This window comes from Diabrotica undecimpunctata, chromosome 5, assembly GCF_040954645.1.
Source record: "Diabrotica undecimpunctata isolate CICGRU chromosome 5, icDiaUnde3, whole genome shotgun sequence".
Taxonomy (NCBI): domain Eukaryota; kingdom Metazoa; phylum Arthropoda; class Insecta; order Coleoptera; family Chrysomelidae; genus Diabrotica; species Diabrotica undecimpunctata.
In genome coordinates, this window is record NC_092807.1 from 121,479,696 (window position 1) to 121,496,899 (window position 17,204).

The 17,204-nt window shown below is 32.3% G+C and overlaps 2 protein-coding genes across 2 annotated transcripts in view; one reads left to right on the forward strand and one right to left on the reverse strand.

Annotated features, from left to right (window-relative positions):
- The window catches only part of Arpc2 (Actin-related protein 2/3 complex, subunit 2), a 29,373-nt gene extending 25,770 nt beyond the window's left edge, over positions 1 to 3,603 (reverse strand). Inside the window, exons 1-3 of the mRNA XM_072532616.1 lie at positions 3,434 to 3,603; positions 3,114 to 3,207; positions 2,652 to 2,938 (exon numbers count right to left, since the gene is read on the reverse strand). Coding sequence (XP_072388717.1) covers positions 2,652 to 2,938; positions 3,114 to 3,207; positions 3,434 to 3,507 — 455 coding nt within the window. The 5' untranslated portion in view covers positions 3,508 to 3,603. The remainder of the gene's footprint in view (positions 1 to 2,651; positions 2,939 to 3,113; positions 3,208 to 3,433) is intronic.
- A 249-nt stretch (positions 3,604 to 3,852) lies between these two features.
- LOC140440768 (uncharacterized) lies at positions 3,853 to 8,300 on the forward strand. The gene is made up of 3 exons (XM_072531138.1): positions 3,853 to 4,077; positions 4,157 to 4,345; positions 7,501 to 8,300. Exons 1-3 carry the CDS (start codon positions 3,962 to 3,964, stop codon positions 8,246 to 8,248), a joined length of 1,053 nt encoding a protein of 350 aa, XP_072387239.1. The 5' UTR covers positions 3,853 to 3,961; the 3' UTR covers positions 8,249 to 8,300.
- Positions 8,301 to 17,204: the final 8,904 nt, after the last annotated feature.

Here is a 17,204-nt window from a genome sequence, read left to right on the forward strand (position 1 = left end):
GATGAGAAGCTTACTTTCTGTGACCACATAAACACAATTTCAATAAAGGCATCTAAACTTCTCGGTTTTATTACTAGCAATTGCAAGTATTTCTCTGTTGCTTAGTTAGAACTAATTTGGAATGCTGTTCAGTTATTTGGTCACCCTATTTTCAGAACAATATTGATAAGCTAGGAAGAGTCCAGTATAAATTTTTGAGATATTGTGCTTACCATGTTCACTACTATTGAAAACCATGATTATTCCCCTATCAAACAACAATTATTATCTTTACGCTCACACAAGAACCGTCGTGATATGTCAGGAGCCATATTTATATATAAGATCATACATGGATTTATTAATTGTCCAAACCAGTTGAATTTACCGAATTTACAAGCTGATTATAGCTGCAAATGTCAAACATGCATATGCTGTATGTTTCAAATACAAAAAGATGAAGCTTTAAAAAAGTACATTTTGATTATATTATGTTATGAATTTGGTAATTTTTGATTTATATAAAACAAGAATGAGTAAATATGTTTCTTTGGAGATTAATTGCAGTAAATTATTAGAATTTTTTTTGTCAATTGCCCTTTGATAGATTAGGGGAGAGAAGATTTGACAATTGTCAAATCAGCAGCTGCTAGATCTGCTGCAGAGCAACAGATGTTTGAAATTAATCTCGAAAGAGACAAATATTTACTCATTACTATTTCATAATAAATTAAAAACTGCAGAATTCATAAAACAGTATAATCAAAATATACTTTTTAACAGCTTTCTCACTTTATATTTGAAGCATACATCATATGCATTATAAAAACATCCCAAAACTGCGAAACAGAAATATTTTATTTCATGGTTGACATTTGTAGCTATATTCAACTTGTACTTTCGGTAAACTCAACAATCCAAACCAAAAGGCAGATTAATTTTAATGTCCCCATCAAGCTCTATGTTACCACAATGTTTTCAATATTACTTTCAACAGAACAAGTTATGGCACTCACAACCCATTGGATAGATACATGGGACGATTAAATGATCTCGATTTTGATATTCTCAATATAACTTTAATTCAGTTAAAAAGATCTCTTGCTTTGTGATATATACATTGGTATTGTTGAATTTTGTGCCTGTTATATTTTGTTTGTTTTTTTTTATATTTAAGATTTTTAGTATCATTTTTTTCAACTTTTTGATATTTAATATTATAAGTAGTTTAAAGTTTTAAACTTTTAATAGTTTTAAACTAACTGTGATATTGTATATTGTAATTTAAACTGTTAATAGGGTTATTTAAATAACCTGTGTGTGCTGTGTATTAAATAAATAAAAATAAAATAAAAAAAATATAAACTTTAGAAAAGCTGATTACTGGTCCTTGGGCATGCTGAGTATAGCTTTGGAGCATTGGAGCAGTCTGCTGCAATGCTCCAATAGTATTAACGTGATCTTCTCTGACTGTTGTCTTTCTTTTGACAGATATACTGGGTCACCGTTGATGAGATCCAGTCTCAAGAAATCATTGGTTGGTTATCTGCACAGTTGAAATACTAACATTCAATTGTCTTGCCACATCCCTTTGGCTTGCTCCATTTTCCAGCAATGTAATAATCTCAACAAAGATTTTTACATTATTATTCAGAAATAGACTTCACTGTAAGGAGGCCAGTGTAATACTAAGATATCTCAGAACCTCTTTAGAACACTACCATAGTTCACACAGTTCTCAAAACAATTAATTTCACGAAGCTTCCTTGATTCACAAATAATGACTTCTGAGAATTTTATGGTTTAGTAGGTTTTATGATTTTGTTTAATCTATTTACAGGCTCAGTCTAGCTTCTCAGTACACGTGATAATTTATTTAATTTAATTAACATAAAACAAATTAAAAGAAAATAGAGAAATATATAAAAAAAATATAAAATTTCCTAAATTTTGTGGGTGGCTAGTTTTCTCTGATGCGCAGTGTAGATACACAACCAGAATTGTACTTTAATAAAAATTTAACCATTTAATGCAGAATGTAGTAAAAGACAAGTTAAATAAATAAACACAAGATGTTATATAATTCATGCAATAAGCAATAGAGTATAGTAATTTATAAAATGTGTACATTAAAAATACTCTGCAAAAAATGGTTTTTAAGGAATTTATAATTTCTAGAAAATATTTTATAAAACAATTAAATTGATTTCTTCAACAGGAATTAAAATTTGAATAAAATTTGAATGATAAAATTATTTCTAGTTAAGAATTTATGAAATTTTGTGCTACATTATACATTTTTTATATGCAATATCGCCTGAAAATCAGAACCTTAAGATCTTATAATACAGTACATGCCTCTGATAAGAGATGAACAGATTACAGCTCCCTGGAAGAGTTACGAACAGTTCCAAAAGCGAATAGAAAAGCATTTCAAACAGAATACAACAAAAAACTTTTTTGATCTCAACCCTCATTTAACAAAATTTAATCGGTAGCCACTGCCTGTAAGAAGCATTTTTGATGGTATTTTTTTATTTATGCTACTTTAGTTGAACTCGGAATATCTCATATATTTGATATTACTTTATTTTTATGGGTTTTATTGCAATAATAAACTGTGGTCCAATTGAAAAATTAGGCTTTTAAAACAAAAACTAAAAAATACTCACAGTGTTTCATCATCTCTGTAAGGAATCACAGCTCTTTTTTGTCCTTCATCTCCTTTTTCTTGAAAGTCAAAATATTTTTCAAAAACTGAAGCAAAACAATTCCTTTTCAGTAGACCCAACTTCTTTACAAACTCTTGCCAATTATCTGGTATATTTTCTAAATCTAACAACACTGAAACATTGTAACCAGTTTCAGCAGCAATTAGGTATGAACCATACTCTCTTTTCAACAGTTCATCAGCCCCATGTTCTTGAAGTTGTTTATAAAACTTTAGAGATATACTAGTCTAAAAAGAAAAATATACAATGTAATGTAACTGAAGTTCTGTGTAACATAAAGTAATTCTTACAAATAAATTTAAAATGCATTTGTGAGCCATTTGATAATCTATTTTAATGCCATTAAAATAGAATTATCAGAAATTAATAGAACAATTAAAAAAGTGTTTCCATAGAACTTACTCTTATTTTGGATTTGTCTCCATTCATATTCGATATATGGTACAATACTCCATCGAAATCTGCTACAGTAACATCAATACTTTCGTTTTTTAATCTTAAACAAATTATATTAATCACAAATGATTGTAATCATCTTGTCACAATTTGACTATGACTCATGGGAAGGAATACAAAAATCTAATATGTTATAACAGAACATACATAAGTTAAGTATTATCAGTAGATGATACAGGAAATTCTAATCGTTTAATCTCAACCATTCCCATGAATTTACATGGCTATAAAAATGAAAAAAATATACAGAAATTTAAACAACTTACCCGGCTTGTGCATTTTTAATTTTAACTGTTAACGTTTCTTCAACTACCCTGTTATTTATTTCTAGTAGTATCATTTTTAATAATAAATAACTAATTTAAATTTTATTAAAACCTTTTAACTAGAACATACACTCATGGGAGGTGCAAACTCAGAAGCTGTCTACTCTGCAAACGGGCAGAGGCTATTGACACATGTCAATTGGAAATATGTCAATGCCTTTCATGAGCAATTAACAATAAAAGATTAACAATATTTCTTAAACATTAATATAGCATCTCAATAATGTTTACTAAACTATTATGACAAAATACTTTTATTATAAACCAATTCTTATAAAGATAATCCAGGAATTTTCAGTAGGTTCAACTTATCGTAGATGAAAAGCACCGTAACTAAAAAGAAGAAGTAAGTAATTTCTTGAACCTTTAATTTTTATTTTAGGTTATATAAATTTAAATTTTTGAAAATATTTCATTGTACCTTGTTAGTTCCAATCCAATTATCAATGAAATTTTGAATAAGATATTATGGAGACTCCTGTTTTAACTAAAAAGCAACTTAAATCATCACTTTCAGCCAAAAAACAACGACCAAAAGAAACAATAAAAAATGTCTTAGCTTTACCTTTCAATAATAATTTTTGGTACGGTGTATTATAACAATGTATTTTTTATATATGAAACAAATATTAAATTTTGTGCTACATTATATATTTATTATAGGCCGGAAGTATCAGCTGAAGACCAGAAGGAACTTAAGGATCGTATAATACAGCACATGCCTGTGATAAGAGATAAACAGATTAAAGTTCCCTGGAAAGAGTTAAAGACAGTTCCAAAAGCGAACAGAAAAGCGTTTCGAAAAGAATACAACGAAAAACTCCTTGGACCTCAACCCTCCAAAAAATGCTGGTTAGTATTAGAAAGTTTTTCTATCAACTGACACTTAGAGAGTTTGTTATGACATGTCTGTTCTATTTTTAATTGAACCCTTATAGAGAGTATAGTATATAACCTGCTTTTACTAAAGGTTGGAAAAATACACACTTTATTCCACATATAGAGTACAGTGCAATATTACCAGCTATTGAGGTGATATAAGAACTTTAAATCCGTGACTGTATGTGCTTGTATACATGTATATTTGTGTGTATATGTGCTGATACTTGAGGATGTTCTCAACCCCGACATGACACTTGATAGAGGACTTCCTATGTAAAAGTAGAGCAGATGTGAATAAGGAATAATATATGGGGCTGCAGCTACAGATGCAAATAAACACACACACACAACACAGTCAATGTGAACATCACAGATAATTGCATCACAAATAACTAGTTATATGGTCAGATTGATTGGTCTACAACTACTGCACTCCCTAATCTTGAGGGGTAATGACATCATGCCCAAGGGAGAAAGATTGGCCTTAAGTGATACCTTAAGTAAGAGCTTATAGCCTTAGTATGGTAAGGGTTGACTGCAGTGCCTGGAATTATTTGGTCCCAACTCGTGGGAATATACATGATGTTTCATTTGTAAATGGAAATAATTAAATAGTGAATAGAGGTCACTGAGGTGATTCTAGATATACCTTTGAAAATTCTTTATATTTCATAATGGATTATTAGAGACTTTCTTACCCTCTTCCTGAAAAATATAAAAATGTAGAAATCAAAGTTGACTAATAAACTGGTTCAATGATGATTTGAAGTCCATGAGAAAAGCTCTGCACAAACAACAAAAGAGTAGAGACTACTTCGAATTCTTTGTTGATGTAATAAAAGGAGTGAAACATCTTGTAACCTCAGAAACAGCAACTAGATGGTTGGTGGAGAGTGAGTCGGGGTTCGAAACTAGCTTTTGGAACCACGAATAGATCCAACATGAGAAATAATAAAGATAAGACAAGATAAGATAGATTAGAAAAGACAGAGAGATAGGAAAAATTACCAAGGATAAGAGAAGATAAGAAAAAGGGCACCACCTCACTTTTTGGGGTTACAAGGGGAACATTAAGAAACTTTAGAAATGAAAAGAGATAAGGAGAGATAATTAGGTTCTGACACCAAATACAAGAAAAAATATTAACAGTTAATTATTAAATAAATGTAGTCACACTACATAAATAAATAATAAATATGTTCAGTGGAATTCATCCACCTACTTACCTACAAACATATACAGCCTGATCTTTCTCCTGGTCGAAGATATTATGATAGCTAAATATTTTTATTAGCAAATATTCAGAGATACTCTATTATTAGGAAACTTATTAGGAGTAGATAAATAAAATTCAGTAGGTAAACAACAAAAAATATATTCAATAATTGAATCACCAGATGGGTGAATTCCAAAAACAAGAAATACAAATAAATCTACCATAACATGTAAAAAAATTCGAAATCTTTCACTATCATAGACATAGAGACATTCACATATAAATAAAATATAACATTAAGGAGAACTTAATGTTTAAAAAAAATCCAAAAGAGTAGATCATATAAATATCTCTCCTTAATGTTTTAGGCTTATCTCGAGATAACTGGCTTTAAAATTAATAATTTATAGCAAGTACAAAATAATACTAAATTAATTTACAATAAAGTTGCAAAAGTACAGAGACAAGATTATAAAAATCGGTTTTACCAAAAATGAAAATAAGAACTAAACCACACTTGGTTCACAAGAAGCTACTCGCACAGCTTTTATTTAAATAATGAATTTTTGCAATTATTATTTGTTAATGAGAAGATATGAAAGTTCTGAAAAGTTCTATTGATGAAATGGTTGTTACTTAGAGGAATTGATTGCATCAGTGGTTAGCTTTAAACACTGATCAGGAAAATGTTGTCGAAGATAGCCTGTAGATTACTTTACTTTTAAAGATCGTTGGAGGTAATATTGATAATAGCACCACTTACAGTAACTCTAGATGATGTTGCCTCTTAAATCGCACTGAATTTAAACTGTACTCAACTTAAGTATCAAATGCTGAAATTAATTTATAATGTATATTTGATCTACTCAGGTGTTAGATCAAACTACTTGAGATACAATAGAAGTGTATATTATAGAAAGAAATACATCCAACCTCTTAGATGACACAACCAAAAGTCAGTCTAATCTCTTAGATTACCCAACGAAAAGTGATTCTCTCTTTCTCAAATTGGACAACCTATCTCCTAGAACAGAATAATCCCCACTTAAAGAATTCCTTCTTAACAAGAACCGATTTATTTTCATTTTCGGCGCAAAAGGGAGATTTTTGGATATATCCATTGGCATAGCTGCGGTAATTGCAAAGGGTTTTTAAAATTAATCTTAAAGTAATATATTAGTTACTAATCTCATTATATAAAAAATGTTACAATTTTATTGGCTAGTTATCTAACAATCCTTATAAATCACTGTTTTAAAGAAAGCATCTTTCCTGATCTCCTCAAAAAAGCAGTGGTGGTACCAGTATATAATAAGGGTGATAATGATGACCCATCCAATTATATGCTAATATCACTCCTTCCTATAATATCAAAGGTATTTGAGAAATGTATGGCAGCAATGATTGTTAAGTATTTTGTATTCAAAAATTTGTTTACAAATAATCAGTTTGGTTTAGAAGGAGTCTAAATAAAATAAAGGTCATCATGAAGCTCTGAATAGTAGTTCTACATTTATACAACTATCTCAGGTTATTTAACTGGGAAATTTTCTTCTTATACTCATCTTTCATCTTCTTCTATCATTAATTTCTAAACTTCGTGATACCACCAAAACACAGTTATTCTCGACATTATCTTATCATCAATGCAGTTTGTAGATTATCGCACATGTGTTCACTATGTTTTCGATCAAAAGTAAAATAAAATCATTGATTTACAACTTAACTTAATGTTTTTCAACACAACAGCACAAATGTGAAACTTTGAATTTTTATGTCAATCTGGTGACTACCAGTGTTGCCACATCCCGAAATTAAAGTAACCACTCTCATAAAGTATCTTTAACATATGTAATTTAGTTATTGTGGTTTACATGAAAAAAATATAATATTATATTTTCTTTTTCAGTTCTGGAATTAGTTTCGGTATCAACAGCATGTCAAAATTATTGGAAAAAAATTTTGCCCAAGCCATATTACTTGATGCAGAAACTATGCCTAGACTTTTAGTTCAACATCTTGTAGACCAAGCTGTTCTATATACAGTACCAATAATATGTGTTACTGGCTTGAAAGAAACATTAAAATCTGTGACAGGAATAAATAGTGTAGGTGTCGCATTTAGCAAGGAGATAACATCTGAAAATTCAGTAAATTTACTTATACAAAAAATCAGTCATCTATTTAAAAACGTACCTCCTCCTGAAAACCATATAAATTATAATAGGTCCTTGGATCCTTATGTGCCAGAACATGAATCCAAAGAAAAGGAAGCTCCTAAGAAAGAAATTGTAAAAGTAGATGTAGTTCAAATTAGAAAAAAGGTGTATCTAACAAGAAGTGATCCAAAGTCTAGAGCTTTTATTCCAGAGTTTAAAGAAGCAAAACCTACACACAAAATGGAGGTTAATGATACATACAAAATGGAAGTTGATGATACATATAAAACGGAAGTTAATAATAAACCCAAAATGGACATTGATGATACAGGGTTTATTGCATTTACAGAAGAACCCGAAGAAGAAAAACTGGAAGAACCACCAAAACATAAAGTTAAAGTGAAATATAAATCGTTGGTTGTCAAAAGGTTAAAAGGTGATCCAAATAGAAATAAAAGGAAAATTGAAAATCTGAAACTTAAAAAAACAAAAAAATAATTCTTTTAATTAAGTTGTTTGTATAAATTATATAATAAATTATGATATATATTATTTTTCTATCTCCTAAAAACTCAAAAAAGGCAGATTAGTAATAGTAAACGAATAAAAAAACTTTGTATATTGAAGTTTGTATACTGGGTCCATTGCATCTTTGCACAAAGGTCATCATACAAATTGAGTCGAAATTTTTAAGTAAGTCATATGTCATCGATGTAAGAATTATTAGTAAATGGCTAATATCCTGGTGCATGTTGTTGCAAACTTGATATAGATTTATGAAACTTTTTTCAAATTTTTGGAAACAGGTTATTCAAAAATGATGTTTCTACCGAAGTACTATTAACCTGTTAATGCTCACTGTGACTATATCTATATAGTTCCATCCCTTCTTGTGGAGTATTGGGCACTTATGTGTTTCTTGGCCAGAAGTGTAAGATTGCTGACTGGCTGGGTCAGCGTATCTGCTTTCTTTGATTGTAATTAACAGACTTTGTATTCGTTTAGATTCTCCCCGTATATTTAGCCAAGATTCGGTGTACAAAAACACAGCTGTTTTAAAAACTAAACATTACAAGACGAGCCATCTGCAAAATGACACAGACGTGTATTTGAGATAAGAGACGAGTTCCATATGCCAAACAGGACAGACAAGAGTACCTTATGACACTTCGCTGCGGTCTTGTGAGAGAGACAGTCGTTCCATACAGTAGGGGTGTAGGCTGGTCCATTATCAATACTTTGTGGTTCTTGTATGTCCTTGAAGACGTCTTTTTCGATAGTTGTTGGTGCTATAATTTCATTGGGGTAAAGTACACCATACAAGTAATACGCCATATTATTTTGTTGCTGCATGGATAAAGTATATTTACTTGTTGCTAAATTATTACATATTGCCTCGCGATTTTGATTATACATTTGAATTGGTTTTATTAATATTTGTATTACGTTCAATATAATTCATATATTTTATGTCTGATTGCATTTTGTGTGCCTTTTACCATTTATCAACAAGGTTTGTTCATTTTACCACGGTTTCGCATCATATAAGATTTTAATTTCTAGCTCTTTATATTTTTACTATATTTAAACGTATGTATATTTGTCTTTGGCTTTTGCTTGATTCTTAATAGAGTTTACATATATAGTCTGCTCATTTATTATTTTTCTATGGGGATATTAATACCAAAAGCGAAAGGAAGAAACCAGCGGGTCTAGATTGAATGTAGACATTCTTCTTCCTTTCTGATTACCTCACTTGTTATATAGAGGTCATCGTATGTGCAAAACACAACATTCTCTGGATAAACTGTGTATTAGTTCCTACCATTCTCTTCTATTTCTTGCTGTGTTTTTAATTTCTCCACATCTTATTCCAATTTTTTCATACTATTTGCAAAAGTTTGCAGTTTTTTAGTTGTGGTTTTGTCCTGTTTCGATGTTTCTGCTCCGTAAAGTAGTATAGTTTTTATGCAACTATTAAGGATTTTTTTTTCTTTTTTGTTTCTGATATTTCGTTTGTTTGCCAAATTTTATTTAAAGCGCTGAATGCATGTTGAGCCTTTATTATTCTCGCCTGTATATCCTTTTTACACCCCCTGTTCCTTTCCATGACTGATTCCAAACATGTGAACTAGTCTTATACCTCTTCAACTTCCTTACCGTTTATTTATTTTATTATTTGGGTGGTTATTATTTTTTAAGAGTTTAGTTTTCTCTGTGTTTATTCTGAGTCCAATCGTGTCGGAGAACTGTGCCAACTTGTCAATTTTTGTTTGCATATGACTTCAGTGTTCAGTTATTAGGCAGATGTCATCCACAAATTCAAGATCTTCTAGCTGCTAGTAGGTTCCATCTGATGCCTGTTCGATCTTGAGTTACTTTTTTCATTACCCAATCTATCACAATAAGTAATAGGGTAGGGGATAGTACACAAGCCTGTTTGACTCCACTTTCTATGGCTATTTCTTCTGTTACTTTACCTGAGTGTTCCAGTCTGGCTTTGTATTCATCGTAGAAGAGTTTAATACAGTGTATGATTTTCAGTGGTATCCCATATATTATAATCTTAGGATTTTCCACATCTCTTCCCTTTTTTACACGATCGAAGGCCTTTTTAAAATCGATAAAACTCACATCAATATCTTTATTCCATTCATTTGTTTGTTCCAAGATCATTCTAAGCGTGTAAATGTGGTCAGTGGTGGAGCGTTTGGCACGGAAGCCTGCTTGATTACTTCTCAGTTTTTTATCTAGTTCCGGCATTAATCTTTTTAATATGATTTTGGTCAAAATTTTGGATGCGGCGTTTAATAGTGTTATTGCACGCCAATGATTGCATCTACTCAGGTCTCCTTTTTTGGGTTTTTTATTATCAATGGCTCTTTCCACTCCTTTGCAAATTCTTGATCAGTCCTTATCTTCTTCAAAAGTTTATGTAACATTTCTATTGATTACTCAGTTTTTATTATATCTATGGGTTATTGTCGCTTTCTGTGGCTTTTCTATTCTTTAAAAGTTTTAGTGTATTTCCAATTTCTTCGCTTATAATTTCTCCAATATTCACTTCTAGCTCTGGTGACACTTCTTTATCTTCTATAGCTTGTTTTATTTCATATTTAGCATATATTTCCTCGAAACCTTTCCTTCTATCTTCTATAGCTTGTTTTATTTCATATATTTTCTCGAAACATTCCTTCCATCTTTTTTTTTTGTTATTTCTTTCTCATTTTTTATCCTGTTTCCTTGTTTATCTTTAACTTCTCGTATATTTCTTTGTGTTTTTCCTGTTAGGTTTCGTTTGATTGTATATTGCGTTCATATCATGTTTGTATCTCATTTGTATAGTTTCTTTTACCTTTTCTGGCTTGTTTTTTTACTTTTGCGTTTTTTGCCTTGTATTTCCTTTCAAGTGACCTCTCTTCTTTCGATCTTTCCTTTTGTAGGATTTCTTCTTTGATTTTTTTCTTTCTTCTATCAGAGTATCTTTAGTTATCAATTTTTTATTTTCTCTTCTTTTCAATGCGATTGTTTCATTCGCTGTATTTATCATTACGTCTTTAAAATGCTTCCATGTTTCTTCGACTGACTCTCTAGTTTGTTGTGATACAGTTCATTTAATTGCCAGTTTCTCAGCGAATGTATTTCTTATACTTTGTTTCTTGTTTTAGAGCATCAACGTCGTATTTGTTCCTTGTGTTGGTTTTTATCTCTGGTTTAATTCTTAGTTGACTTACATGTAGTCTGACCCCACATCAGCACCTCTTAAGTTTCTGACATTTTGCAACCAGCTTCTCCATTTATATTCAATTGTTATGTGGTCTATTTGGTTCCTGTACCTCCCTCCTAGTGTTTTCCATGTTTCCTTATGTATCAGCTTTTGTTTAAAGATGGTTCCACCTATTAAAAGTTCATTTTGCTTGCAAAATTCGATTAGTTAATTTCCGTTGTCGACCATATAGTCACAGTTATATGCTCCAGTTTATCGTATTATCTCTGACTGTTACGTTAGAATTCGAAACAAAGTATGTTTTATTGCGATACTTGTGGCGGAAGGGCCCAACAGTGTTCTAATAAGATATATAATCGTGAAAGTAACGTGTTTTGGTTAAACATAGTTTTTGATGCATCTTCGTTGAATTTATAAAAATATGGACAATAGTTTTGAGTAAGTACTTTTTTTACTATAAACCTATTAGATTTTTTATTATTTTCTTCAACTTGTATCAAAAATATATTAGTTTATATGTTTTTACTAATTGTAGTATACGGTTATGTACTTTAGATAGATATTTTGTGTAATCATGTACTTACTTCATGTTTCCAAAAATATAGGTATAAGCAACGACGTTATCATGTCTCAATGTTGACGTGGTTTCACTTTACAGGTAACTTTCTATATAGAGTGGACCAAAAATCTGGTAACGCCTAATTATTTCTTAAATGGATGGTCCAAATTATACAAAAACAGGGATAGGTACATCTGTCTTGCAATTTAATGTTTGCAACGTTGCCCGATTTACTATTTCTCTGATATTATTAGTCACTTTGGTTTTTTAAATACAACACCGTGTATGTTGCACCTTTATTGAAATATCCACTTTAACTACATACCAGTTTAACTACATACAATACTTTCGATTTTATGTAGCCAAGAACTCTTTAAAAAGATAAAACAAAAGAAACGCCTAATCGTATCAATATAAATTTTTTGATTCAAACTATGTACCTACAACTAAATTTGAATGTATTAAATAAAAATTAACTACATTACCAAATTAATGTCTACCTAATCAAGTGCTCAAAATGCCATCCGTTGTTAATTTGGCAGAATCCTAAACTATGGAGAATGTGTCTATTACATTTATCCATGTTTCTGTAGAAATTAACGCCGAACATTTACACCAAAATGAGCTGGAGCTTGGACTTAATGAACTATAATCTCATTACAATTCTCCAAAATCTCCTAAATGAACTAGACAGATACAAAATAGACATAACTGCCATACAAGAAATGAGGTGGATTGGAAACAATATAATGGAAAAAAGAAGCCATACGATTTTCTACAGCTGCGATCCTAAAGATGACGTCTTGGGCACAGGATTCATAGTAAACAAGAGAGTAAAGCATACTAGAAGAGATTTCAGAGCCATTAGTCCAAGACTGTGCATTTTAAGAGTTAAAGGTCGTTTCTTTAACTACAGTCTAATTAATGCGCATGCCCCGACAGAAGAAAAAGAAGAGGAAATTAAAGAAGAATTTTATGACGAATTAGAGTCCGCATATCAGTTATGCCCAAAAAAATGATATAAAAATAATATATGGAGACCTAAACGCCAAAGTTGGAAAAGAACAGCAATTCCAACCCACAATAGGTAGGCACAGTCTCCATGATCAATCAAATGACAATGGCAATAGGTTAATAAACCTAGCAAGATCACTTAACATGGTGATTGCCAGCACATACTTCGCTCGCAAAGATATACACAAAGGTACCTGGAAATCCCCGGATGGACTTACAGTAAATATGATAGATCATGTTATTGTAGACTCGAGACATCAATCGAATATAATAAACGTCCGCACTAGAAGAGGGGGAAATGCGGATTCTGATCACTACCTGGTCGAAAGTAGGGTAAGGGCTAGAATTTCAAACATCAAAAAGGAAAGAGGCTCTAAACATGAACGATACAAGGTAGAAAGACTCAAAGAAACAAACAAAAATAAAGAGTATAAAGAAAAGATAAACAACAAACTAGAAAACAGAATAACACATGAAAACCTAAATAAAGAGTGGGAAGAATGCAGAGACATCATAAAAGAGGCAGCTAAAGAAGTACTAGGCATAAAAGGTAGGGAAAGAAAAACAAGAACGAATGACTGGTTTGACGAAGAATGTCAGATCATCACAGACAAAAAAAACAGAGCATATTTACTGATGCAACAGGGACACAGAACCCGACAAGCAGAGGAAGAATATAAACGACTACGCAAAGAAGAAAAGAAAACTCACCGAAGAAAAAAGAGAGAATATATGAACAAAGAACTTCAAGAACTACAAGAACTAAGTAAATCAACAGAGACAAGAAAATTTTATCAGAGACTAAACAAAAGCAGAAAAGACTTCAAACCGAGAACAACGATGTGTAGAGATAAGGAAGGTAATATATTGACAGAACAGCAAGAGATACTAAGTAGATGGACAGAATATTTTACGGAAAAGTTTGAAGGAGATCGGAGAGAGACGACCCCTGACATACCATTAGACCAAGCAGACAACAGAGAAAATACTCCACCAACAATAGCCGAGATTAGAGCAGCAGTAGAAAAATTAAAGAACAATAAAGCACCGGGATCGGATCAAATAGCATCGGAGTTACTAAAGGAAGGAGGAGACACACTACAAAAAACAATACATGAATTGATAACAAAGATATGGTCGAATAAACAGCTACCAAAGGAGTGGAATAGCGGTATTATTGTACCACTACATAAAAAAGGAAATCAGTTAGAATGTGGAAACTACCGTGGAATCACGCTGCTGAATGCAGCATACAAAATAATGTCCAATGTCATTTATGAAAGACTTAGACCACACGCTGAAAAAATAGTTGGCAAATACCAAAGTGGCTTCTGTAGACAGAAGTCAACAATAGACCAGAAATTTGTTCTACGACAGATCCTCGAAAAAACAAGTGAATATAACATCGACACCCATCATCTCTTCATAGACTTTGAAAGCGCATATGACAATATAAACCGAGAATTCTTAATAAAAGCAATGAAAGAATTTAATATACCAACACAACTAATAGAACTGATAAAAGAATCTCTAAAAGTAGAAAGTAGAATCCGGATACAAAATGAATTAACGGAAACAATAGATGTGAAAAAGGGACTACGCCAGGGAGACGCTCTATCATGCATCTTGTTCAACATCGTGCTCGAGAAAATACTGAGGGACACAACAGTCAATACACGAGGAACAATCATTAATAAAAGCGTGCAAATACTAGCATTTGCAGATGATGTTGACATAATCGCAAGATCAAGAAGAGAAATGATAGATGCATACAACCAATAGTGGTCTTAAAATCAATCAGACCAAAACAAAATATATGCAGGTAAGAAAAAACGCAGAAATAAGGCAGCCACAAAATATAACAATAGGAGAATACAACATAGAGGAGGTAAAAAACTTTATATACTTGGGATCCCTAGTCACGTCTGATAATAACGTTACGGAGGAAGTGAAGAGGCGAATATTTATTGCAAATAAATGTTACCATGGCTTAATTAGACACCTAAGATCAGATAACGTCGCAAGAAAGACAAAATGCCAAATATATAAAACCCTAATAAGACCGGTACTCACATATGGCTCAGAAACCTGGACACTTACTAAAAGAGAGGAAACGTTGTTAGCCACCTTCGAAAGAAAAATCTTGCGACACATATATAAGGGCACAAAAGAAAACGGAATATGGCGAAGACGATACAACTCTGAACTATACAAAATATACCAGGATCCGGATATTATAACATTCATCAAAATAGGACGGCTGCGTTGGATAGGACATGTAGAAAGAATGGAAGAAGGCGAAATACCAAACAAAATATTCAAACAGATGCCAGTAGGAAAAAGAACAAGAGGAAGACCGAAACTGAGATACTTAGAACAAATAGAAAATGATATAACAACCTTAAAAATAAAAAACTGGAGAAAAAAAGCACGAAACAGATCGGAATGGAGAAGAATCCTAGAACAGGCCAAGACCCAGAAAGGGTTGTCGAGCCAGTGTTGATGATGAATCTCATTACAATTGGCTCCACAATTTCCTTCTATAAAAAAGACCCAATTAACTGAGTATGCACTATACCCGACCATACCATAGTTTTTGAGGTCTTTGAGTATGGTTTTCACCTATCCAGTGTGGATTTACCTCACTCCAATACCTTAAATTTGGGTGATTTACATTCCCACACAGTGTAAATATTGCTTCGTGGAAAAACATATTGTAGCGTGTTTAACCCTTAACCACTGACATGCGGTACCGCGCCGAAAATATATTTTGTTGTAAAACGTGTTTTATAAAGAAAATATATTTTGTTGTAAAACGTGTTTTAAGATTCCTAGAAAACCATCTGTGTATCTTAAAGTGGTGTGTAATTATACCTGCTCCCAACTGCTGCAGTTTTAGTATGGGTTTGCCATATGAACATGGCATAATACCGCATGACTGGCTAACATCCACATATATAGCTCTTCCTAAAAAACAAAAAGCAAAGAAATGTGAAGACCATCGAACTGTATCCCTAATGAGTCATGCCGCTAAGATTTTTATGCGAATAATTTATAACCGAATTCAAAATAAGTGTGAAGAATACATGAGTCGTTCTCAATATGGCTTTAGAAAGGGTACAGGTACTAGAGAAGCAATTATGGGATTGACACTGATGGCAGAAAGGAATCTTGATGTTCAAAAACGGCTGTATGTGTGCTTTGTCGATTAAAGAAAGGCCGTTGACCGCATCAAATATGGAAAATTGATCGAGGTGCTAAAAGAAGTAGGGTTGGACGGACACGACATAGCTATCATAAGTAATACATACTGGAACCACACAGGATGCGTTCGAACAGAGAACGGAAACACCAAGTACATCAACATAGAACGAGGAGTGCGTCAAGGGTGCATTTTATCCCCCCTATTATTTAAGGTATATGCCGAACATATAATTAGAGCTTCTCTTGAAGATCGCCCTGAAGGTGCCAGAGCCAATGGGATCATCATTAACAATATAAGAGATCCCGATAACACCGTAGTCTTAGCAGAAACAGAAGATCAACTAAAAATATTGACGAACATATTATCAGAAGAAAGTCACAGGCTGGGCTTGGACATTAACTTTTCCAAAACCAAAATTCTGGTATTCCACAAAAACCCCCATGAACAAGTTACACCTAACATACAAATAAATGGTATCACCCTTCCGAGTTCCCAAAGCTTCATATACCTGGGCAGAGAACTAAATAGTCAACTAGACCACTCAAAAGAAATTAGAAGACGCATTGAAATAGCACGATCTGGTTTCATGAATATGCATAAAATGCTCTGTAACCCCAAGCTATCAGTCTCAATAAGATTGAGAACACTAAAGTGTTATGTGTGGTCTCTATTACTATATGGCTGTGAGACCAACACACGCCCTCATCTGGTCAATACTATCAAAATTAGAAAGACGTCATATCTAGGACACATAATGCACCATAGGGAATTCGAGCAGCTCCAGGTAATATTAGAAGGCAAGATTGAAGGTAAAAGGGGCATAGGACGAAAGAAAAAATCTTGGCTACGAAACATCAGAGATTGGACCCACACAAAAGGAAATGAATTAATTCATCAAGCCCAGAATAGAGAGAAATTTGCCATATTGATCGCCATCCTCAACCGAGAA